The sequence below is a fragment of the Lates calcarifer genome, linkage group LG17, assembly GCF_001640805.2.
Source record: "Lates calcarifer isolate ASB-BC8 linkage group LG17, TLL_Latcal_v3, whole genome shotgun sequence".
NCBI classification, from domain to species: domain Eukaryota; kingdom Metazoa; phylum Chordata; class Actinopteri; family Centropomidae; genus Lates; species Lates calcarifer.
The window spans coordinates 20,819,122-20,844,031 of record NC_066849.1 but is presented as its reverse complement, the minus strand read 5'-3'; the positions used below and the strand labels follow the sequence as shown (position 1 = coordinate 20,844,031).

Below are 24,910 nucleotides of genomic sequence, written 5' to 3'. Positions count from 1 at the left end.
CGCTGTGATAACAAGAGGTTCCATTGTTTGTAAGAGTGCAATGAGGTCTTTTTATAATTTCCCTGTGCGTGGGGCACCATGGAGTGAAATTATAAATAGACTTTTTAATTGATCAGGCTTAATATGGTCAATACAAATAGTTAAAAATATCATGGTTGGGCTCCAGTACTGATGAAGCAGATTGATTCTACCATTGAGTTATTATTATATAACATTTGACTGCTCACCTAAATATAGTGTCTGTAAGATAATGTAAATTTTAAAAAAAATATACTGCAGGACATTAGCTTCAACAGTTGATATTCTGCAATCTATATATGATCCTTATTTGCATTCTTAATAAGGGCTTTAAGATTTCAACAAATTGTAGAGAAACAATACTTAAAACACATCCAGTTACTCAAAGTATATAGAATAAAAATGGCCCATGGAAGGTTTTAGAATTTGCAGTAGTATTGCGGTTCAGTATACCACTCTAGTTTTGTGTGTGAGATGGTGTTAAAGCTGCCACAGCTCAAGTTGATGCATCCTTCAGAAGGTGACATTTAAGAAATGGAAGGAAAAGGACAACCAGAAATGGTTCTATTCAACTCAAAAATGAGATTTTGATTTTTTCCCCCATGTTTTCAAGTCTGTGCTGTCGGCATGTTGTGTTCACTGTTTTATTGGCTTACTGAATTTACCCCTATGTTGAGGACATCAATTGGAGATGATAACTTTGCTGATATTTGAAACAGGCAATTTAAACAGGAGGTGTTTCTATTTTTGTGTTGAAAGACATTTCTCTACTTTATCAAATCATGCAGAATATGTTACATCACCATCTGTAGAGCAAACAAAGTCTGCAGTGTAAAAGCTTAACAAACTTTTTGACCATCATTGGAAGCAACATGTCCATCTTTTCAGACCAGTGGAAATGCACTAATTCAATAATAAAATCAGTTCACCCAAGGAGAAGCAAGACATGAACAGTCAAGTTTCTACCATGCCAGAATTTCTCAAGTCTGCAGAACAGACCGGCGTCCATCCCATAATCATTCCTGTATTAACTACCACCCTGCAATCCAAAGTAAGATTTACCATAAACACCACTGCCAGTGACTGTGGCTGAAGACTGTCTGGTGAAAACTTTAAACTCCAGCACAAGAGTTCAGGTTCAACCTATTCCATCTGCTCCAGGTCTGCGGCCGAACCAACCCCTCTGGGTGTTGCAAACCCTACAAGCTGCTTGGATGGATCAGAGAGTGGAGAGAGGAGTCTGTGTTGGAGAATGTGGTTAATCTGCAGAGCACAGGTTGGCTTTGGCTACACTGTGGCAGACTGTAACCTAAGCTTTAACTTGCATGGCCTGAAGTTTCTGGTTTCTCTTAAGTCACTCTGTGAAAAGTTTGAGTCTTACTCAAGTTATGGAAACACTCCTCAGCTGAACACTGGCCCATTTTCCTCTTTTTAATACAAAGTCCGCTGCAGCTAATTGCCGTGCTGCCGTGCATGGACAGTACTGTGTGTAGGAGTGTACAATGTTCGTGTGTTTTAAGTTTAAGTCTGTGTGTGAGAGCATGCATGTTAATGTCTTGGTGTGTGTGTGTTCCTTGTGGTGAAGTAGCAGTAATTGTGGGGTGTGCCTCAGGCCCCTGTTAAACCCCTAATAGGAATAGCGGGCGGCTGATTAGGTGTACAAGCGGTCAGTGGGTCGCGGTACATTTCCCTGTTCCTGGCTTGAATCGCAGCCCCTTTTACAGACACCGGTAATTATGGGATGTGAACAAAGGGAGTCCAGTTACTGTGGAAATAAGCCCTTTTCTGCATTCGACAAGGCTGAGTAGGGAATTCGAAATGGCTTTGGAAAGTATTCAGTCCGCTGACATTTTCTACATTTTTTGTCTTATGATGAGAAATTTCTTGCCGTTTTTGTTATTTTTTTAATAGGAAAAATTATTTACATGTGTTAAAACAGTTTGATGTAACACTTGGCTCAGGTGCATCCATTTTAATTATACTGGAGTTCTCTAGAGGTTGAGTGGACCCCAAACATTTTGATTTACCTACAAAGATTAAAAAAAAAAAAAAAAAAAAAAAGAATCTCAATTTAGCAGGTAGGATGTTTTCTGCTTCAGGTGCAGTAGCACTGAGAGCTCTGTCTCCAGATTTTGGTTGCACTCTGGGAATTTGGAGTAAACTGCTTTTCTGTGGCCTGAGACATCTGCTGGGTTGATAAACTGGGAGCACATATGGGTCAGACATATAATCTTGAGCCAGGCCATTCAAGTGCTCTGTCCAGACCAAGAGCAAAGCTTAAAGTCAGTCCTGGTCATACGGTCAAACTTTTTGATCCTAGACAACTCAGCAAGCAGACACAAGGAGGGAAATTATGCTAAAACACTGTAACTGTGTAACTTGATTTTTCTGACTGAGACTTCTGAAGCCCCATATTATCTTTAGCTGAACTTTAGAATTCATTTTCATTGTGCAGATTTTGTCTCCACTACATTGAAGGGGGCATCTTATTGGCCTGTGTTAACAGGAGGAATAATTACAACAAACCAAACCTGTTCCAGTTTTATATGAACATATGGGCAAATGACTATTGTTTTAGGACAGACTTGGAAAAATTGTGACTCTATCCAAAATCCAAAAGTAACTGCAAGTGATTAGTTCTTTAACAGATCTTGAGTAAAACAGTGGATCACGTGACAGCCTTGAAGTTAAGAGGATAATCTGTAACAGATTACATACATGTGATGCCTTAGATTGAGTGGGGGTAAATTCCTCACAAATCCTCATAACATCCTTTTAAGGTGTTTTGGTAAACAAAAAGCAAGAACAGACTGGCTCTGCTGTGAAGAGCCGCTGGTGCGCTGGTTATTAATGTCCCAGGAGGCTGGTACAGGCTGGTTATTAGTTCCCCCAAAGAGGTTGGAACCCCATTTTGAAAGAGTACTGTGAGGTGTGTGCTCAACCAGAACCGAGTCCTTCAGAGGAAGAAAGACAAAGCATAATGTATGCAGGTTCAGGGGCTTGCATTAAGGGCCTCAGTAAACACAACTGAATTAGCTGTTCTACCTTTGTTTAAAAACTCCTTTTTCTCCTTCCTTTATCCTGGTTTCTGTGCATTTTATAGGTAAATTACACCCTAAAACAGAATTTCTAACCCACTGGAGACTTCTGGGAACCTTATATTTGATTAACTTGGAGAAAACATTGCTGATGAACAAGATGAATAGTCAGTGTGTTGTGTAAGATAAGCATCAAACTAATGCAAACAAGTGCACTGCATAAGAGAGAAAAAGGTAGAATCCAGTACACCCATATCAGAGCTGTGTGATGCTGCTGTTCTTTTCCACAAATATTTACAATGCTCCAGCTTCACTTTAGGCTGCTGCTGTGTTGTATTATTCGGGTGGATTTTCTTATTAAACGATAAAGAGTTTGCTGCGTGGAGGTGGAGAGCAGTTAATGTTCTTCAGCCTCAGACATCCATCATTCTGCTCTGCTTTTAACAGTGATGGATTTCACACTTAGTGCAGCCTGAGGTCTGGGTGTCTTTGATCTTGTTTAGTGTCATTTTTGAATATTAACTTGTGTGTGTGAGAACAAATGTATGCAAGCTCTACAATGATTTCAGGTTCAGTTACATGTTTGACATTGACATATGTCTGTATAACAACGTGCAGTCATGCAGTGAATTGGAAAACAGCCATGGTTAAAAAATGGTCATGTGAGTTAAATTCTGGCAGTTCTGTTAGTATCTGATGAGAAATGTTAATGTCTGTCTGAACGCCTGTGTGTGTGTGCATACTTGTGCATATCCGTCATGTGAACTTCCGGCTACTTTAAGTTTTAGTTTAGCAGCTTTTAGGCAGACTGTGGGTTAGATAATCTCCTATATAGCCTGGACAGAAAGTTTTCTTGGTCACCCTTGAAGATGTAAAACTATTAATAAGGTCAAGCTGAATGTAAGTAAATAGAGATCAGTATGGGTTTCACCACTTACCACTGTCTAATTAACATGTCTGTGTTTGCTTTGTGCAGTTGGCCAAGAAGATTCGGGAGAAGTTTAACCGCTACCTGGATGTGGTGAACAGGAACAAACAGGTGGTGGAAGCCTCATACACTGCCCACCTCACCTCTCCACTCACTGCGATACAGGACTGTTGCTCCATACCAGCATCCATGATGGAGTGAGTAACCCTCTCTTTAACAAACACACACTCTCACACAAAGACATACTTTTCTGTCTTTCTCTTTCATACACTTTATTTTCTTTGACTTGCACAAAAATCTCTGCAGGAGGTTCATTCTCTGTGTGTAAACCCACCTCCCACTGCTAGCACCTGCACTCCACTCTCTATACATTGCTTTATACTACAACCACACGCACACACACGAACCCCCGTCACTCCCTTGTTTAAACATGCTTTGATCACCCTTGGATTAGTTATAGCTGTGTTTAAATCACATCATTTACTGCCTTGAGCAGTTCTAGCGTTATCTAATACTTGGCAGCATTTTTCAAATTTCTCTATTCAAAAAGCACACAGTTGTGCCAGTTCTTGCTCTGCTGCAATATAAGTCTACAATAACATGTTTTATAGGAGTTGGAGCCCAGCAAGGCAGAGAGATACTGGGTTTTCATTGGTAATAAGTTTTTTTTGAAAGCCTGGGGATTTGATGGCTGTGTTGGCATCAACTTGTATTATCTAGATTTTTAAATTCCATCATAAAATTGAAAAACTTTGAAACCTTTCGCAACACAAATTTTAAAGTTATTAATGGCAAAACAACCCAAAATTCAATTTCAGTATGTTATTTTCATTGTGTTTCTTGCAAACACAGTTTTGGAACCAAATCAAGGCATTGTGCTTCGTGAAGAGGGTGCCGACATGACAAGACTATTAGTCTATTTTTATTAAACTGGGTGTGAGATTGAATGTGTCAAATTCAAATCCTGTGCTGAGAGATTTAAAAATTGCCCCAGTCTACAGTGTAGACCCAGCTTTTCAGCCAATCACCAACTCCAGCAGGCAAAAAAACACAGTTCAAAGCTGAGCTCAGAGAGAGAGAGAGAGAGAGAGAGAGGGAGAGAGAGAGAGAGAGAGGGGGGGGGGGCTTTTACTTCTAATCTACAGAGCAGCAGCTGTCTCTACCCCTCATCCCCTCTCTCCATTTCTGTCTATCTCCCTCCCCTTTATCAGCCGATGTAACCAGTTATTGCTCTCTGAAGTTTTTGCGCTGCAGACTTCACAGGCTGCAAGGTCACCTGTCTTTCCTTCACTCTTGCAAAGGTGGGGGAGGCTGCCTGGCTGAGGGCCACTGGCCACCTGTAGCTGAATCAAGCCCATGATATACTGCACATGTATTCAACACTTGTTCACAGGTAGACATGCTGCATTTATGTATATACATGTGCAGTCTAAAACCAAGCCTAAAACTGTGGATTTGACAGACAGTTTGAGGCAGAAATTGCAGAAGAAGAAGATTATATAAGTTCAGGGTAGGAGGGATGGAATGATGCAGAGAGAGTCACATGGGTGGTGGTGGTGGGGTTGGACATACCAAACTGAAGCTGTGCCTGATAGATCCCTGAACTTCAAAGAATCCTCCTCAAGGGAGTAAAAAAGCGCAGAGCTATCTCGCTTTCATTTTTTGGGGTTTATGTAGGATTGTGAGATACTTTCAGGAGCTGTATGTAGAATAACTTAGCTCTCCCTCGTGCACTCTGCATGAGGGAAGCTATCTAAAGCGGTTTTCTACATTTGTAGAGTGTTGCAAGGTTACTATACTACTATACAAAAAAGCGGATAACTTGCCAACTGTATAACTAAAACTATTTTGAACATAAACAAAATTGTTGTTCATCCAGTTGATCATACTGGTCATACTTTGATTTTGAGTAGATGGGAAGATCGATACCTGTCTTCATGCGTAAATATGTTGCTGGAGTCAGCAGCTGGTTATCTTAGCTTAGCATAAAGACTGGAAACACGACCGTCTAGCTCTGCCCAAAGACAACAAATTCACCCACCAGTACCCTTAATGATCAAGGAATTTTATCTTGTTTTTTCAAAATATATATATTAAAACTGAAGTGTAAAAAATCAATCAAAAGTCAAAACAATTGGGTGGTCAGGCTTTGTCTTGCTTGAGACCAGTAACTTCCTGCAGTCTGATCAAAAAAATGTTCCAGCACACATGTCCCAGTAAAACTTAAAACTTCAGGGTCTTTTACAGATTAAACAAATGGAACAGACAGATGTAAGAGTGGTATCAGTCTTGAGTAAGCATATTTCCCCAATACCTATTACTTTAATGGTATTGAGCTGGAGCCAGAAGGCAATTAGTTTAGCATAAAGATTGCAAGCAGGGAGCGCCAGCTAGCTTGGCTCTTTCCAGCTGACTAATGAACATATTACTTCTTGGCGAACAGCAGCTGATAGCACTGACTTGCTGGGGTTTTGCTGTCACCATAAAGTTGCCAGACGTCTAGGAGAGAGTCCAGAAAGTAACCGCAACCTCACAAAGTTTCAGAGTTGCTGGTGGTTGTATTTTAGACCTTTGGAAAGAATGAGGCTAGCTGTTTCCTCCTGTTTCTCCCTGATTCAGATCTTTATGCTAAGCTAATTGTCTCCTCCTGCTTAGCCTTTATGGACTTTATTCCTCTGTAGTCCACCTCAGAGTGTCCTTCATTAGTCTCAGGCATCAGCTGCTTCTAGGGGTCTCAGTCAGGTCAGCCAGTTTAGAGGCGATCAGGTGATTCACAGGGTGTTCATGTCTGTTAGCCCATCAAGCTAGCAGGCTATCATTTCGCGGAGAGGCCACCGAGGGCAGTGCTTAGCGCCCAGTGGTATGCTTTAATCACTGCTTGGTCTCAACAACAGGCTGTACCTGAAAATAGCAAAAGTATGTAACTCATAGAGTTGGTGTGCGTGCATGTGTGTCTGTATGTTTATATTTTTAACATGCAATTTCAAGGTGCTCATTTCAACAGTTCCACTGATATGCAGTTGTGAAAGTGAGAAGTGTGCTTGGGAGCAGCCCAGATGGCACTTAATGATCTCATTTCACCAGTAGTCTCTAAAGATGGTTGGGCCATTCTAGCTGCCTGCAGGCCTGCCCACATCACAGTGTTAACCAGCAGTATGTTAATCCTCAGTTCAAAGCCTGGTGCATTACCCATCCATGACTTATCCTCAATAGAATCTGTATTCTTGACTTGCTGGTATTTTGTCATAAACCAAAGTACTGAATAAAAATACAAATTTTGAGGTGAGGAAAAGTGAAGGCATCAAAGTTTCCAGTTTTTCATGGCAATTCATACACTTGTTGTTGAGATATTTCACTTAAAACTACCCTCATGGTAAGACTTCTCGTTAAGTCTGTGCCTTTATTACATCCATTGTAGTGTCTACAACAATTTCAAGAAATACATTTTTGCAACCTTGCTCTGATCTGTGACACATATTGATCCATCCTCATGAATCAGGATTTTACTTTCCAATATCATAGACATAAAATATGTAACTTCTGTGTTTGGGAATTTGGGATTTTTCTTTTAATGGGAGAGTCTAAAAAATAGTTGGATTTGAATCACCTTGTCCAGTCTCTCCCAACTGCTTATGACTTATCAAAAATGTGTTCTTTTAATGTGGTTTTAGAAAGATTTTATAGCTTTGAGATGTGTGTGAGACTGTACAATGACAATGGCTTCAACTCATGTCATCACCATATTTTTCAGTGTATTTCACAAACGGAAGAAGTGTTTGGATGTTTTGACCTTTTTCATTGCTGATTATTTTATCCGGCAGCGTTTCGTTTTTTAGTGCTAACGGCTGTAGTTCTGGGAAGGTTCATAGAATTTTCAATCCATGAAATTCAGGTTGATTCACTAAAGGTGTTATGGCTTACACATATTCAGCTGCAGCCTTGCTCTTGCTGTGTTCCCACATGACAAAATCAATGTTTCTTCTCATGAATCTGAGTTACTGAACACCAAGTGCCTTGCTTAACTCCAGTAATCTCAGCATTCCTATATAATATGTAGTAGGGATGAAATTGCACCAAGAATTTGCAGTACCTTCACTCATAGATTAAACAGAGAGATTTAAGACACCATAGTGCTAATATCTAGCTCCTGTTTCTTAAGAAGAATTCTCACTATCTGACCTGCTGGCAGATTTACAGTCTAGATCAAGAGTATATGTAGCAGCAATGAGCCCAGTGCTTCAGATCAAACTGATCTTCTGGTAGAGCTATCATCATCGTCAGCATGATGATGATACCTCTGTTTGCATATTAGAGAAGGAGATGGCAGCATACCAGGCAGGTTGGGAGGAGGGGTTTGTTTAAGTGACCTTAACAGGTGTAAATGCTGTGCCACTATCAGAACTTTTTTTTCCTCTCTCCACATGCCTGTGTTAATGTCAACCTCTTCCTCTTTCACTCTCCTCTTCTTTGTTTCACTATTTTTGCCTCCCTTAAACTTTTCCCTTCCTTCCATGCTTCATTCCAGTGTCTGTTTTCCATTCTTGATATATTCCCTTCCTCTCCCATGTCTTGCCATCCCTTTTTATTTACTTCCTCCGTGGTTGATATTCAGCGACAGATTAAGAGGTTAGGACTCTGGAACTCCACTATCTGGCCTGTTGACACCACCTTTTTTTACCCATTCAATCTTGAATCTGAAGAATCTTGGTTGTCATTTAACATCCCGACCAAAAACATAAACTATTGACTATGATAAATAACAGAAATGTCTTTTTTCCTTACACTTTTTCTCCATCATCATGTTTTGCCTTCTGCCCAACACATTAAAAGTTATGTCCAAACACTAAATACATCTTTAGTCATGGATTACTTGGTTTAACCTAATAGATAAACTATACTATATCTCTAGTGTAATTGCTCCTCAGCATGTCACTGCAGAAATACAGTAAGACCTCTTGTGCTTATTAAAGACCAAATCATAAATGTGAATATGTGTGTTCGCTAGGTGTGATATCGATTTGAGTGATGAATGATCCATCAACTAATAGCTACTTCTCTTTAAAATAAAAGAGCATAAAAACCGATAATGGACTTTAAGTTTGCTGGTGCCCTACAGACTGATAAGTGTAGAAGCAGACTAAAAGTAGGCAGCCCTACTATGAACCGAGCCCCATCACGGTTATATGTACATATATGTAGTCGGCAACACATGAAAGTAAGTGTTAACAATCCACATTCGTTCATACCTAAAATCTTCAAAAATATGTCGGAATTGGTAGAAAAGTGTCCTGTCCACTGTCCAGCGAAGTTTCTTGCCTCTACACAGTTCTCTAATTTCTTGAACATACATTTAGATTTGAGATACCTATGGGCCCCTGATCTTCATTGGCAGCACCTTCAGGTCAGTTAGGGCTGAGGGTCTCATGGTCAGAAGCCTTTGGGCACTGTTCCTACTGGCTAAGTCTTTAATCCATCCTTGATGATAGCCACAGCCCAATCCTAGTTGATCCTCTCTTACTCTCCTCAGTACGTGGGTTAATGGACAGCACAGCTGTGTGAGAGGCAAAAATAAAGGTGGGAATAACACAAAACTACAACGAAATGGCATCAGATACTAATCTGGCATGTCTGTAGGCAGCATTATCCCACTTTGATAACTTTCTATACTGAGTTGATTATGTACTACTGTACACTCTAATGCAATTCAGTTCAATGGCCTTAGAATACAATACAATTGAAGTTCTTATCAAAATATTTGATGTGGATTGTATTACTTTGAGAAATGTGTTGCTAATATTTTGTCCACCTCCATTTGAGAAGCCGTAAGGGAGACCAGAATACTGGCAGAACCTCTCACAATCGATGCTGTGTTAAAGGACAGGATCGAAACCCACCACAGCTCTTTATCCTGCGTTTCCCTTCTTTTGAGAGGACTTCGGACTTAAAGCCCCAGATGTCCTCTGAAGAGCTGCTGGACACCAAACAGGCTTCTGAAATTCATTCTGCATATTGATATCACAATGAAATCTGTTTTCATAGAGCTGTTGTTGAAGCCAGATATATGAAAGGCCTTATTTAAGCGCTCTTCATTCTCCAGCTAGCATGTTGCCGGTTTCACTGCTGCTGTTCACAGAGGGATTGCAAACACATTAGAAATGGTATTACTCTTGACGTTGGAGCTTGCACAACAGCAAGCCTCTTCAAGGTAATTGTACTGACTGGGCTTTTTGAATGGCGTATGATTGCCTCCTCTGTGGATATACATGGTTCCTGCAGCAGGGTACAGCTTAATATAATGGATTTTCTAAACAGTGGATGGCTAGCGCTGAACACGACAGGTGCTGCCTTATTTAGAGGTGTCTGCCTATTTCACTCTGTGCTACAAGACATTTCATCCTTCAGAATGGATTCATTGTATATATTCTTGTTTGATTCTGGGTTAAAAGCAAAGAAAAAAATGCCAGTTTTGAGTCATCATTTAAAGAAACATCAATACATTTCAGTTTGAATGTTTAAGGACACTCACAGGTTTATTACTGGTGACTTGTCTTCAGGATCATTTCTGATTACTGCTTAGAGAACTCCCCTTCTGGGAAATATGGTAATCAGGCAAGCATTCCTACAATACATTATTGATATGCATATTCAATTGAAGAATTATTTAAAGCAGCATACATTGCATTTGTAACAGTCATGGATAAGAGTTTGGGTTAATACAGTTATTATTTTTTAATATATCCTTGTGCCTGGTGAGTCCAGCCTTTTTTGCAAAAAAAAAAAAAAAATTCTGCCCTCATTAAGATGTCTGATCAGAATGGAAGCCTGCCTCTCTCTCTCCCTCATTCTCATATGTTTTTTGATGTGGAATTCAAAGCGCCTGCAAATGTATTTTTTATCTGGCACACATTTTGCTGAGCGTCCTGCCCAGCCCTTCTATGCAAAGTGGGTTGAAGGAGAATAGTAATGACTTTGGCCTTATGGGACTCTAAATGAGTGAAGTTCAAACACAGCCTGTACATCACAGCACCTGTCAATCAAACCGGGCCAGTGCCAGGTCCACAAGCAGAGGGAGCCAAAGAGGGGTGTATAGTGTGTGTGTGTGTATGTGTGTGTGTGTGTGTGTTTACTTGTGCACATGTGTGTCTGTGTGTTGCTAAGCCAGAGGGGGAGGTGGGAAGAAGGGAGGATTTGGAAAGGGGGGGGGGTTAGTTGGAGGGATGGAAGGATCAAAGCACCCAGGCTTGGTGCAGTGCAGAACAGACTGCTCCTCTGCATACCTCCCCTTTTGTCAGCTCTTAGCTCCCGAGATAAAGGCTCAGGAAACCTTGCTTTACAATCAACACACACAAGAGATTTTAATATAACACTGCTTATGCTGTCGCTTAACACTAAAACCAAAGTGCTGGAAAATGATATGTCATGTGCGAAGACGTGTGCAGGAACTAAAGGTGTTAAAGATGTGCTGATTGCAGCACAGATCTCATTGTTTGACACCTCTTTAAACACTTTTGGGTGTGTGTATGCTCAAGGACAACACAGTATTGCTGAGACACATCTTTCACAGCACACCAGAGGCCCTTGCAGGGTCCTTCATCATCATCTAATACAGGAGAGAAAGAGCATATTAGGAAATATCGCTGTTTGGGGCCAGATTAAACAGGCTCGTTTTCTCTTTCTGTCCATCTATCTTTAGTTCCCTCTCTCTGACCTCTTTCAGACCTTTAAAAGATAGCGATTGGCGAGTATGCGCATCACAAATGCAGTGACCCACATATGAATATCTGCCCTCTGGTGCTGTTTAATTGCATCTCCGTTAATCGGTTGCTTTTGGCCTGGTTGACGAGGAGGAACCGTTTGGTGGAAGGCTTAAATTCTGTGGCTCATTAAATGTTAGAAGAAATGAAAATGTCTCACAAGCTGGAGCAGAGAAAAACAATTAGATTTTGGATCAGCCCTATTTTGTATTAGTTTTGCGGCTGACTTGGATGACGTAAATGTTTGAAGTAATTGTTTTAGCTTTCTCTCTGATCAAAGCATCTAGTGTTCTTCCACTTTCATCTTCCCAAATGACATAGAAGTGCCTCTCAACATCAGCCCCCTGCAGTATATTTTTACAGAAATTGTTTAGAGTAAAGGAAAGTATATGTCCTCATGACTCTGGGAACTGGATTGAAGAGCTCATACTTGCATATGTTATCTAAATTTGGGTTTTTTTTTAGCTTAAGAACCTGACTTTAACTTTCTGTATCAACATTAAAGAATAATGTGCTGTTCAGTTTGATGAGTTATTTACAGACAGGTGACAAATTAAGGGACCAACATAAAGTGTAGTAGGGCCACCTCGTGCTACCAGAACAGCTTCAGTGTTCCTTGGCATTGATTTTCAAAGTCTCTGGAACTCTACCAGAGAGATTCCTCCAAAAAATGTTCCCTCACTTGGTGTTATGATGATGGTGGATGAGAGCGTTGTATGAAACCGGTCGATCCAAAATCTCCCCTAGGTGTTCAACTGGGTTGAGATCTGCGAAGACCACAGCGTATGATTCACACCATTTCAGACTCCTCAAACCATTCAGTGACCTCTTATGAGCTATGGATGTAGGCATTGTTATGTTTCTGCACACATATTTCAGGTTTTAAGGTCTCTCTGTTGCCTCTTGTGTATCTTAAATTCAAACCGTCAGCCATAAATGTGTTGCTTAGGCAGAGACCTTTCACATGCGGTGCCCCCACTCATTGCTTATTGTGCCATCTTCACATTGTCTCACCCATATCAGTGTCTTTTCATTAGCATTGTGTAGAGGCAGGGAACCGCTACACCACAGAGAATATCAGCATAATGAATTGCCAGCCTCACTAATGCTCACCAAAACCCTGGCAGAAATAATGATTCATTTTATTGAAAATCTTCAGTTGTCAGTTTAATGTTATGTTGAAAAAGACACTGGGAGAATGAGGAGGAAAAATTAAAACATTGACAGAGACTGATAGTATGAGTTGGGGCGCTGTGACAGATGATTTCAATCAGTGAATTAAGCAGGCAGCCTTTTCTTACAATCACATTCAGATGTATTCAGGGAACTGGGTCTTGGTTTTGTTGGAGGAAAAGCAGAATTCAAGCAGTTTTCCATGGAAAATACTGTTCACCAGCCATAACGTGGACTTTAATATGAGGTCTGGGCAACAGATGATATAGCCAGCGATACAATTTAGCTCAAATGAAATGAGCAGGGTCTATTAGTTTCAACAGATGTTTCATTCAATTGTGTTAACTTGTGTTGTGTCGCACAGATTTCTTCATTATTTGTGTAAATTGTGTAGGTCTCACTTGAAAGCTTAGTTTAAACATGAACATTACCATGAAGTCAGAGGTATGCGTAAACCTGTGAGTTTGGTTTTATTGGAACTAAAGCTGTGGAGTAGTAAATCTGTTAGTGCTGAGAGAAAAGCCAGAGCTGCTCCACCAACAAATGACTTGGACACGCTCTATAAATTTCTCAAATGTTGCCTGTTTGTGTATGTTTAGGTTTGATGGAAACTTCAATACCAACGTCTCCAAGACCATCTGCTGTGATAGGCTTTCTCCCACCGTCAACAGCCGAGCTTTCAACCCCGGACGAGACCTCAACTCAGGTTCGTTACCCACACACACACAAGCACACATGAAAAAACACACATCACATGAATTTCCTATTATCTGAATTGACCTACTTTAACAAATGAAACATGGACACACACCATTCAAACTTTGGAATTCATTTTTTGAAAATGGTCTGAATGCCAAATGGGTAATATTTCAACAGCAACTGCCATAGCAGTCAGTTTTTAATTAAGAAGTCATATTATCTTTTCTATCCCTCTTATCTTATTCAGTCTTGAAAAGAAAAGGACATTGATCTAAGATGGAAATAGTGAGCCGTGTCCAGAGATGTTTCTTTAGTTTGTGCTCTATCACTCTTTCTGTCTTTCCGTTCTCTGCTTATCTTCTCTTTTTTTGCCCTTTGATTTAAAAATGTGGTTTTACTTTGAACTCATATCTGCTTTTTTGTTTAGGTAGTGTATGTTTTTATCATCCCTTTGTTAAGGGTTTTGTTAGTTCTTTGTGTCTGTTCTCGTTTCACCTCAAATAGAAACTGCATGAGTTGTCACAGCAACTGTACATATACGTAACCTCAACATACTCCTGACAAATCTTTTGAGTAAGAGCAATGGAAAGCCGTTTTTAATGGTGTTCTCACTATTCCCACAATACATTTATTGAGGCTCCAGGTTGCATAAGCGCATTGCAGAATATTACCATGTAAAACCCACATGTGTCTGCACCACATATGTCGGCCTGCATTTGATTAAGGAGAAAATAGACTGAACTGACTAAAAACCAGACAAATGCCAACTTTCCCCCGCTGTTTTTTCTGTTCTTTTGCCATCGCTTGGTTAGCATTGTACTCCTCCTGCTTCCAGAGTAGAAATATCAAGATGTACTCCATGCGTTCGTGACAGACCAACTTGTATTTCCCGGAATATTGAACCACTTTCTCTTAAATTTCCAGTTTTAGTCCAGATTGTGTGAGTTTTCAAATCCCCTTAAAACAGTCAGATTGAAAGAATGTTGTTTAATTTATGAAGCACTGCATGAAAATAATCTGTTTCATATTTGCTTTTACCAGCCAAACTGACATGTCTTGTCAATGCTCTCCTCTGTCATAATTATTGCTCCAACTGAGGTTCTCCAGTTCAAGTCACCAAATGTGTTTATGTTTAATTTAATACCTTATTCTGACCATTTGGTTTGTAGAATTTGTTGACAGTGTTATATGACATAGTAGGAAGCACTAAGGTTAACTTACAGACAAGGTAGACAACTAACAACAAACCTCTTCATGTTCATAGTTACATATTTACATACTTACTGCTATATAAACTGGGATACACTGTTGTAAAAGAGTAGAAAATGGCTGCACATTTTATCTACATAAAAAACTACTGTGAATGTGATCATTTCCAGTGGAAATAATCACAAAAAATCTCTGGAAGATCTTGAGGGACTGCTTAAAGGTGTCAGTATGCTAAAAATGAAATGCTTTTGGGGTTGCCAAACAGCACATGGAACCTCCTCCCCCTCACGTGTTTGGACGTCAGGGGGCTGCTTCAAAGTTTTTGTAATTTTTTAAATCTGTCACACCTACATTGTGCAGCAGTGGAGCAAAAAGGTAGGATTTAAACTTTGTTTTCAACCTTTCCTTTTTAAATTCTTCACACAACCACAGAGTGTTTGGAGTGTGTGCTGTTATCCGCATTTTCATGAGTTATTGAGTCTCTGTCGTCACCCTCGAGTGTGGCCCTTCAGAAGGTTTGTGTTCGGACGACTGTGTGCAACCTACTTCATTTGAAGCATCCTGAATCCTTTACTCATCCATGCACACTGGATTTTGTGATCACTCCCCTTGCCCTCCCCTTTTTACAGGAACTCTCTGCCATCCCATTGCTGCTCCCCACCATCCTATTTTTCCCAGATATCCCAGTGTGCTCATCTCTCTGCAAGCCATTCATAATGATGGCCATTCATAACACGTCACCATCGGCCAGGTTTTATTTTCCTTACAAGCCAGTCACGGCAAGTTCAAGTTACCCCTCTGCCTCCCCTCTCCTCTCCCTGTCCCTCACACTCAGCCCTCCTTGACCCCCACGCTCCCAGTGTATTCATTCTCTCCCATTTGTCTCAGCCCAGTCTAAACAAGCAGCCACAGAGGGGAGGGAGGGAGCGGGTCAGAGAGTGAGGGATAATTGAGAGGGAGAGAATGATGAATGAAGGGGAAGAAAGGAGGGGTGAGAGCTGATTGAAATGGAGTAATTCTATCAAGACAGCATTGTATTCCTTCCATCTTCTCCCCTCTCATCTTCCATTTAGCTTTTTTTTGGAAGGAAGGGGGCGATAGGAGAGAGATAGTGGATGTGGGAAGCATCAGTAGTGATACCAGCAGGTGGGAGTGAAACGACAGGTAGATGAGAGATGACTGGTGGAGTGCTGTGTGATTAGAGGACTAGTTATATCCATCTTCTGTCCTCCATCCATTTTTTCCTCTTTGTAGGCTTATTTCCTCAGCAATTTCATCCATTTCTCTGACTTGTTGATGGTTTGTGACTCCCTATTTGCTGTTCTTCCTCCAGTCTTCTCTTCATCCATCTCATCTTCAGCCCTCACATGTCTTGAATGTGATGGTTGAAGATGAGATCGAAGATGAGAGGCATTGCTGCAGGCACTACACTTGATGTGCATGCACTTAAGTATATACTTTCATTTCCCAACTTTTCCATCAACTTTAACTCCAACTTCAGGCTGTCACATTGACTCATATTTACCATACCAAGTTACTGCAAAGCCAGCATGAAGTTAACAGAGCTTAAACAACAAATTATGGCAGACATACTACCACTCCATGTTTTCACTTTGAAAACCATGTAATCAGATTAAAAATGTAGCTCCACACACAATGTGCTGATGCTCACTGTAGTCTAGGTGTGGTCTGTTGGTGTTCATGGTTCAGAGGTAGAGGTGCAACGATTCTGATACCAAGGTGGAAAACGACGATACGAAAATAGCTGTAAAACTCATGGCATTCCCATCACTTTCAGCTTTACTTTGTGTTTAGTGCTAATTAGCCAATGTTAGAATCCTAACACATGAAACTAGAGTGGGGAATATGGTAAATATTACCTGCTAAACATCACCATGTGAACATTGTCACTGTGAGCATGTTAGCATGACTGCTATACCAAAGAACAGCTTTGTAGAGCAGCTAGCAAGGCTGTTCTACAGTTACTAGCCTGTTGTTTACTCAGTCATACATGGAGACAACAGAAATACAAACAGAAAATATGAATATAATAAATTTTTTGTTGTTGTAGTCAATGAACCTGGAGTGAAGTACCATTGTGCCCTTCCTGGCACCACTATTAAACAAAGCTTTTCAAAGATACGCTTGGGTGGCTCTATGAGTACTCTCTTATATTTCTACATTACCTTTATGATTATCTACTTGCATGCAACAGTTAAAGTGGTGCATTTGGTGTGTTTATGTATGGATGTAGACACAGATGAATCAAGAGGGTCATTTGCAGATAGTCGTGAGTAATAAGGTTGTCAGAAATGGCTATAATTTGGGTCCTATTTCTTGGCTTGTCCATCTGTTTCTGGGAAGATCTAAACATTGGTGGCAGAGTGGAGCACTGTAGCCTGACAGATGTATACAGAGCCCTTCTTCCACTGTCAACACAACTGAGTGGTTCCTGTTTATATGAGCCCCAGAGATGGATGGAGTGACTGGGCAGGGATAACTTATGATGGGCGAACATGGTGTGCAAGAACCTGCTGTGTCTCAAAAGAGTAGTTATTTGCCAGGCACATGTAGCCAGAGGTGCTTTTTGGTGCTGTTTATAATCTCTGGCAGTTGGATGATTACACAGCTGATGTCCAATTTATCTGTTTGTGCATGAGCTTAATTTGTTTCAGATTTTAATGTTGGTTGAATATTTGACTTTTGATTTTCCGCCCCTCCCAAAGAAAAAAAAATACTTTGGCTGTCAATTTTGTTGGATTTTGGAAAAGGTCAAAGCAGGTTCTCTTCAGCAGGTGATTAATTCAATGCGATCGCAAGCCAAGAACCACATTTTCGGACTATTTAGAACCAGCTGACACGCAAGAATGGTGGATAGCATGTCTGGCAAAGATATTTGAAATCCTATCCCTGGTCATGAACGTCACCATCTGAATAATATCAAATAGTCACCTAATTAGCAAAATAGCCTGTGAATGCATACCGCTGCTAATGAACCGCAGGAACCATGATGAATGTTTATTAATAGTAACATTGGAATATCCAGCTAATCAAACCAAGCTTTCTCTTAGAAAAAATTATATTGGACTGAATATAAGACCAGATTCATTTCTAACCAAAAACAAGTGGTGTTCCTGTTAGTCACCCAAGACAGTAATGACATAAAACAGACATGTATTTCAAATTGTAGCCATATAGCTAGATTTTCCTAACTGTTTCAATCTAATGTGCATCTTAGCAGGATTTCTGACAGATTGTTAATATATATTGATTAGATTCATAATTCAGTATATTGTGTGGTGATTAGATTTTCCATGATTGGTCAGCATTCCTTGTATAAAATAAATTTAGCAGCTGCTTTATTGTTTATTTTAATGAAGCCTGCTTTGATGGCTACACTCTGTCTCTCCTCTCTCTGTGTCTCTTTTTGCCTGGTTAAAGGCCCGAAGTTTCTATTTGTGTCTCCCTAACTCCCTCTCTTCCTCCCCACCATCTCTTTGTGAAAGGCCGTTTTGTGTTGCAGCAAGCGGAAAGGAAGTTGCTGGCTTTGTGATGAGATCTCTGTGAAGATACTGTTTACTCTGTGACCCAGTAAAAAATCTGTCTGTTAGTGTTGAGCAAATACTTAGCTCAGTGTCTCGGCAGAGAGGTTGCATTATGAGGCTGTTATTTCAGCTTGCCCCGCAGTCACAGTTATGACACACAGATCGAAATCCGGTATCCAAATGAAAGAGACGCACTGTACACTTCCCAGCAGCTGAACTTCTTTTTCTCCTTGAAGGTAATTTAGTCTTTGGAAGGTGTGAAAAGGGAAATGCATTTACATGTGTTTATTTTATGTCCAGCCAGAAAGAGATTTCCAATATGTCCTGCCCATTTATTTTTAATTTTCTCTGTTCTTTCTGTGTCTTCTTCCTTCTGCAGTGTTGGCAGACAACCTCAAGTCCAACCCGGGGATTAAGTGGCAGTACTTCAGCTCGGAGGAGGGAATCTTCACTGTCTTCCCTGCCCACAAGTTCCACTGTAAAGGAAGCTACGAGCACCGCAGCAGGTATCCAACAACTCATCCTTTCCTCAGACTTCTTTTTTGTCATTCAGCTGCTTGACCAGGTAAAGAGCCATAATTATGAAGCTCAAACATACAGTTTAACAGCAGGTATCACTCACAGCTAGAACAGACTGGCTGAGGTTAAGGCAGCAACAACTTACTCCTGCCTCCTCCTTGCCCTCACCCTCTTCCTCCCTCTCCCTCCTCCTCTGTCAGTTGCTGTGGGGTGGCCCAGAGGGCATGCTGGTGGCATGCTGCCCTCACACACCCTGACACATATGCCCTTGGCTGGAATGTGGCTCAGTACCACTAAAGCCCACTGGAATTTCACACCTCCAGTGTTGTGGTTTTTTTACGACCACGGCTGAAAGAGGTCTCTTTCTCACTTGTCTTTTATTTCTATATCTTTGTCTCGCTGTTGCGCCCTGATGCACTTGCACTGGCTCACGCCTTTTCTTTTTTTAATTTTTTTAATCGTGTCCGTTGGATTTTTTTCCCTCCTGTTCAAGTCAGTGAGCTGGCGTACAGCCATGAGAGAAATTATGTTGCCTGGCTTGCTTCAATTGTGAATGAGGCTTTGTGAGTGCATCGCTCCCCTTCTCCGCTCTGTGTTAGTGTCTCCTTGTCCAGCAGACCACACACACAGAGGCACTGACCCCCCACCCTTCCCCCACCCACCCTCTGCTCCCCTCTGCACCCCATCAAGCAGATAATACATGTACATGTACAGTGACAAACACCATATATAGAAATTTTAGCCTTTTCTATTTCAAATAAGGAAAATCCTTTAAATATTTTAGTATGGCATCACTACTTTACCCATGGCATTGTGATTACCTCAAAATAATAGATTTAGACCTGTCCTTATGCTAACAGCAGGCCAACAGTGAACTCCATAGTCTGCTTTTTGTAAATTGGTTGTGCTGTCCAGCCAACACTTGCCTTCAGCGGGTCATTCACTTTTTGTCAGAGACGGTCCAGATAATGGAGATATTTTTATACTCAAGCAGAAAGTTTTTTCTTTAATTACATACATTTTCTGTGTATATATAAATCCTGAAAAGCTGCTGAAACCTTATTTTGCAATTCAAAAACACTCCAGCATAAACTGAAAAGTAAAATGCCTTTTATAGCTTTTCAAGCTTGAGGATGCCCCATATACTGTAGTCGTAGGAAGCTGTGCGCACATGGTGCTGGATAAATAACTCGGCAATGACAACATGAAACACTGAAAGTTTTGAATTGCCCCCAAAAATAACAGTAAAGCGAAGGCAATCTCTTGTGAAAACTGTAGCAGAGTGCAGGCTGAACGAGGAAAGGCAGCTCTGACAAAAATCATCAAGGCGAGATAAGGGCTGAGGAGAAGACAAATACATATTGTTTTGTTAGCAGATTCGCGAGACAGTTGCAGAGTCACGTTGCCTCTTTTGGTAAACATTTACTCCAGCTTATAGAAAACTGCAATGTGTGTTTCCATTAGTCTGTTTGTTTTCCTGCAAATTTTAGCATTTTATTATCACTGCACAAACACTTTCTCAGTATGTGTTATTATTATCTTGGGTTGAGGATTGTATGCAAATTTCATTCTTCATTCAGTATCTGATCTGGCCATACATGTTTGTGTATGTATTAATTTGTGTTATCCCTGTGCACAGGCCCGTGTACGTGTCTGCAGTGCGTCCCCAGTCTAAACACATCGTGGTGATGGTCGACCACGGCGCGTCTGTGACTGACACCCAACTTCAGATCGCCAGGGACTCTGCACTTGTCATCCTCAACGCCATAGATGAACATGACAAGGTTGGTGAAAGGGAGTAGACCATATCATTCTCACCTTGCTTTATATTTACAGAATACCACACAGTATAGGCTTAAATGGAAAATCTGTGTTACTCCCACTGTTTTTTTTAACTCCGTCATTGCTGCTGTTTCAGATCTCCATCCTGTCAGTGGCAGAGACAGTTCGTTCCTGTTCTCTGGACCAGTGCTATAAGAGCCTGCTGTCTCCAGCCACCAGCGAGACCAAGAGGAAGATGAGCACCTTCATCTCCAACATTAAGGCTTCAGATGGAGCCACTCAGCATGCAGTGGGCTTCCAGAAGGCCTTCCAGCTGCTCCGAAACACCACCAGCCTCAGCAAGCAGAGTACCAGTAAGAGCTCTCAAAAACCGACATCGTCACCTCAGTGATCATTTCGGCTTTAACAGCTTAATCAACTTTACTGTCATTTTATTTGGTGTTAACTAATACATGTGGCGTGTGGTCCTGTTCTTCCTCAGCGACAGACATGGTGATCATCTACCTGTCGTCTGGTATCACGTCTCGGGAGTCGTCAGAGCAGGAGAAGAGAGCGACGCTCAGTGTGGTCAGAGAGGAGAACCGACACCTCAACAACTCAGTCATGATCCTCACCTATGCTCTCATGAACGGTAGGCCACTCCTGTTTAAAACACAACATTTTTAGTAAGAAAAAGGCTGTTTGGGTTTTTGGGTTTTGTTTGATTTGATCTGGATATTATGTTCACACAGTCAAAAATACCACTGACAACAATTAACATTTTCTCTTGCGAGGAGGACGAGTCAGAAAATATTATTTTGCATAACAGGTAGTGATGTGAAAGTAAAGAAAAATGAGGAGAAAACAAAATGAGCTGCTGGTAATACCACAACAGTAAATGTACACTTTTTTTGTAAAAAGTTTTTGGAGGTGTCTGCAGTGCATCATAAATGAAATGAAATGCTGTAGCCTTTACATTTATCTCAAATATTACAAATATTTCATACTACACTTATAAATTGATTTACTGTGTTTTGATGATTAGAAAAGCAGAAATAAAGCACAGACACGGAGCAGTTTTGGCCTTACACTGAATGAGTTATCATGTTAATTACATTTCTTGCTCTGCACATATCTATAGCTTCATTCCTTTTTGGTTCTGCTGGGAGCTGTTTCTGTTCTGTTTCTCTGTGTTCTTGGGTACAGTGTGCTCCAGAGAAGACTGAAGGTTAGAGAGGTGCTCAGAAAACCTCAAAGGCTTTTTGTTTTCATCGTGTGTGTGTGTGTTGGTGTGTATGCTTCCTTTTCCTCTTTCATTGTCCTTGTCCATGCATCTGCCTCCTCTAATTCCCACCTCCCTCGGCAACACACACACACACACACACACACACACACACAGAGCTCTGCTGTGCATGCATTAGTCCGCCATTAATACAAATAATTTTTGCATTGGGGAATGGAAATGAGGTACATCTAAGAGAGGAGAGAGTGAGACTTCAAAGGGCGTCCTGTTCACTGTGTGTGACTGACAGAGGACCTTGGCTGTTTAAAGAGCTGCATGATGAAAAGGATGCAGAAATCTATCGTCCTCTGAGTTTATTAGCATTGCATATCCAAAAAAACATTTGTTTTGTTGCTGATGCTGTTGCACACAGCTGAAAGGGTGTGTGTATATGTGTGTGTGTGTGTGTGTGGTGTGTGTGGTGTGTGTGTGGTGTGTGTGTGTGTGTCTGTCTGTGTCTCTTATTCCCTGCATCCCCAGCCAAATGTGAAGTACTGATTGTTCAAGGAGATCAGCAGTCCCTTGGCAGCATTTGTTTGTGTGTGTGTGTGTGTTAGTGTATGTGTGTGTGTTTGTGTGTACACACTGATGAGATGCCCCCCTACCTCGCCAAAACAGTGTATGTTAGCCTGGCTACAATGCTGCCTTGTCAACTACAGTATGTTTTGTAGTAGTTTCTACTTTACAGGTTGATCATTACTTATTTAGTTGGTACATTTCGTATTTACCTGTGTCTTTCTGTGTCAGAAATGTTAGATGTTAAATGTCAGAAAATATTTTTTTAAAAAGCCCACCACACTTTCTCAGACCTCAAAATGATGTCTTCTGATTTGTTTTATCTGACAAACGGCTTAAAACGCAAACACTACTTTTGGTATGTGAGGACCATTATACAGAATGGGAAAGGCTGCTCCCCCAGAAACTAAAGTGAACAGAAACCTGTGCCGTCAGCAAATTTCCCCCTTTGTGTTCTCGTTTGACATTGCCACCCATGATGACAGCGGCACCCGTCAGTCGCCCAGCGTGATGATCAGCAGAGCAGAGCCTTGGCATTAAATAGGGATTCTGCTGTAATCCAGTCAATGATTGGATACTGGCAGACATTCTATGCTCTATCCCTCCCAATAGGTTGTGGGATGCCAAATGTTCCAGGTGACAGCTGTAGGGGCTGGCCACAGTTATCCGTTCTCTTCTAAATGACCTTATGAAGTTTGGAAAGATAAAGTCTGAAGAGTGCATTAACGTCACCGCCACATATTTTCTTTTAAAGCGATGAGGGATTTATTCATGTCATGATTTCTGAGCGTGAGCAGATAACAGTTGGGTCTGGCAGATGCATGGGATTGTAGGAATAATGCCTATAGAGATCATGACACAGGATCACAAGTCAGGGCCTGCGTGCATGAAATATCTCTGCTGCTGGCGCCAATTCAATTTGGGAAATCTATGTGGCAACATGTAGTATGTGCCTTGATTAATGAGCCAGTTTAATTCTAGCCTCTTGCCGCCTGACCACGTGAACTGCATGAGGTTAATTGTTATCAAAGTACACCCCTCTTCTCAAAGATTCTTGGTGAATTCAGCCCCTGTTCGGCAGCAGGAGTGTGATTTCTTTTTCTCCAGTTCCTTGAAGGAATTGTTTTACTGCTAGAGGATAAAGAAAACCATGAGTTGCCTTCTATAACAGGAATTTGGGTCATGCGCTCTTTAGTGAAGAGCTGTTTACTCTTTTTACATCCCTGTCAACCACTCCCTCCTCTTTTCATTTGCGCTATTACCCCGTTCAATAGGATTTTAGTCATGCCATCAGTCACGGATTTGTTCTTAATATCCCTGCTTGATTAAATCAAACAAATTCTGTCACCGGCTCTCCCTCCTTGTCCTGAACTCATTCTCTATCCTGTTTCCCTTCTTCCTTCAGAGGGAGTAACAGGCCTGAAGGAGCTGGCCTTCCTCAGGGACCTCGCGGAGCAGAATTCGGTGAAGTACGGCGTCGACAGGACAGCGGACCGAGACCGCTCCTCTGTGGCGTTGTCGTCCGGCTCGGCGGGAGCTTCAATGATGCCGGTGGTGAAGGGAAGCATGATGGTGCTGAACCAGCTGAGCAACCTGGAGACAACAGTGGGCCGCTTCTACATCAACCTGCCCAACCGCATGATTGACCTGGCCCGCTTTAGCCTGCCCTACTCTGACCCCATGGGAGATGGTGAGTAGTCTGGACATCAAACTCAACTGGAATGAACTTTGGTCTGGGATGATACTGAGAGATAATCTGATTATGGTTCTTATCCAAGGCAAGTTGTAATGAGAAGAATCAAAAGGAATGAGAAGAATATAAAATCAAATCAGCTGTAATTAATGCACAGTTTTCAATCAGACTGAATTTGCTGCTGACATAATGTTGGTATTGGTTACTAGTCAAACAAATATGAAAATTTACAGGTTGTTATTTCTGTTTACTTAAAAAACACCACCAAACTGTGTCAATCTCATCTATACTTGCTGCCATTTTAAGAAACTTTTACAATACTGTGCAAAAAGTTTTGGGCACTAAAAGTAGGTAAGGATGCTTTGGAAACTAATTCTGTGAAAAGTTTTGGAATTGTAAGTGCAGTAAACAGTAAAACTCTAACCTAAATCAAGTCAATATTTGGTGTGTCTCATCACCAGTTCTCTTCAGTACGCATGTGCACACTTTTTTTGAGATCAGTACTCTGCAGGACTCATTGTTCTTCTTGGAGTTGAACATCGTTCTTTATGACTCTGGCTGTATGTTCAGAGTCGTTATCATACTACAGAATGAATACAGATGCCATCCTGATGATATTGTGTGATGGATAAGAATCCAAACATCTGAAGCGCCTAAAACTTTTACACAGTTCTGTCTTGTCACAGTTTTTGTCTGCTCTGGCAGTGGAACATTATGTTAGTATTGTTGGAACCAACCTAATAAACACTGTTACTGGAATTAAAATGAAACAGAT

General features: G+C 41.1%; 1 protein-coding gene across 1 annotated transcript in view; it reads left to right on the top strand.

The window, feature by feature from the left end:
* The window catches only part of cachd1 (cache domain containing 1), a 79,822-nt gene that overhangs the window by 31,017 nt on the left and 23,895 nt on the right, over positions 1 to 24,910 (top strand). The window contains exons 3-9 of the mRNA XM_018696467.2: positions 4,033 to 4,181; positions 13,511 to 13,617; positions 18,744 to 18,870; positions 20,523 to 20,667; positions 20,802 to 21,018; positions 21,147 to 21,296; positions 23,848 to 24,132. Of these exons, the coding sequence (XP_018551983.1) occupies positions 4,033 to 4,181; positions 13,511 to 13,617; positions 18,744 to 18,870; positions 20,523 to 20,667; positions 20,802 to 21,018; positions 21,147 to 21,296; positions 23,848 to 24,132 (1,180 nt within the window). The remainder of the gene's footprint in view (positions 1 to 4,032; positions 4,182 to 13,510; positions 13,618 to 18,743; positions 18,871 to 20,522; positions 20,668 to 20,801; positions 21,019 to 21,146; positions 21,297 to 23,847; positions 24,133 to 24,910) is intronic.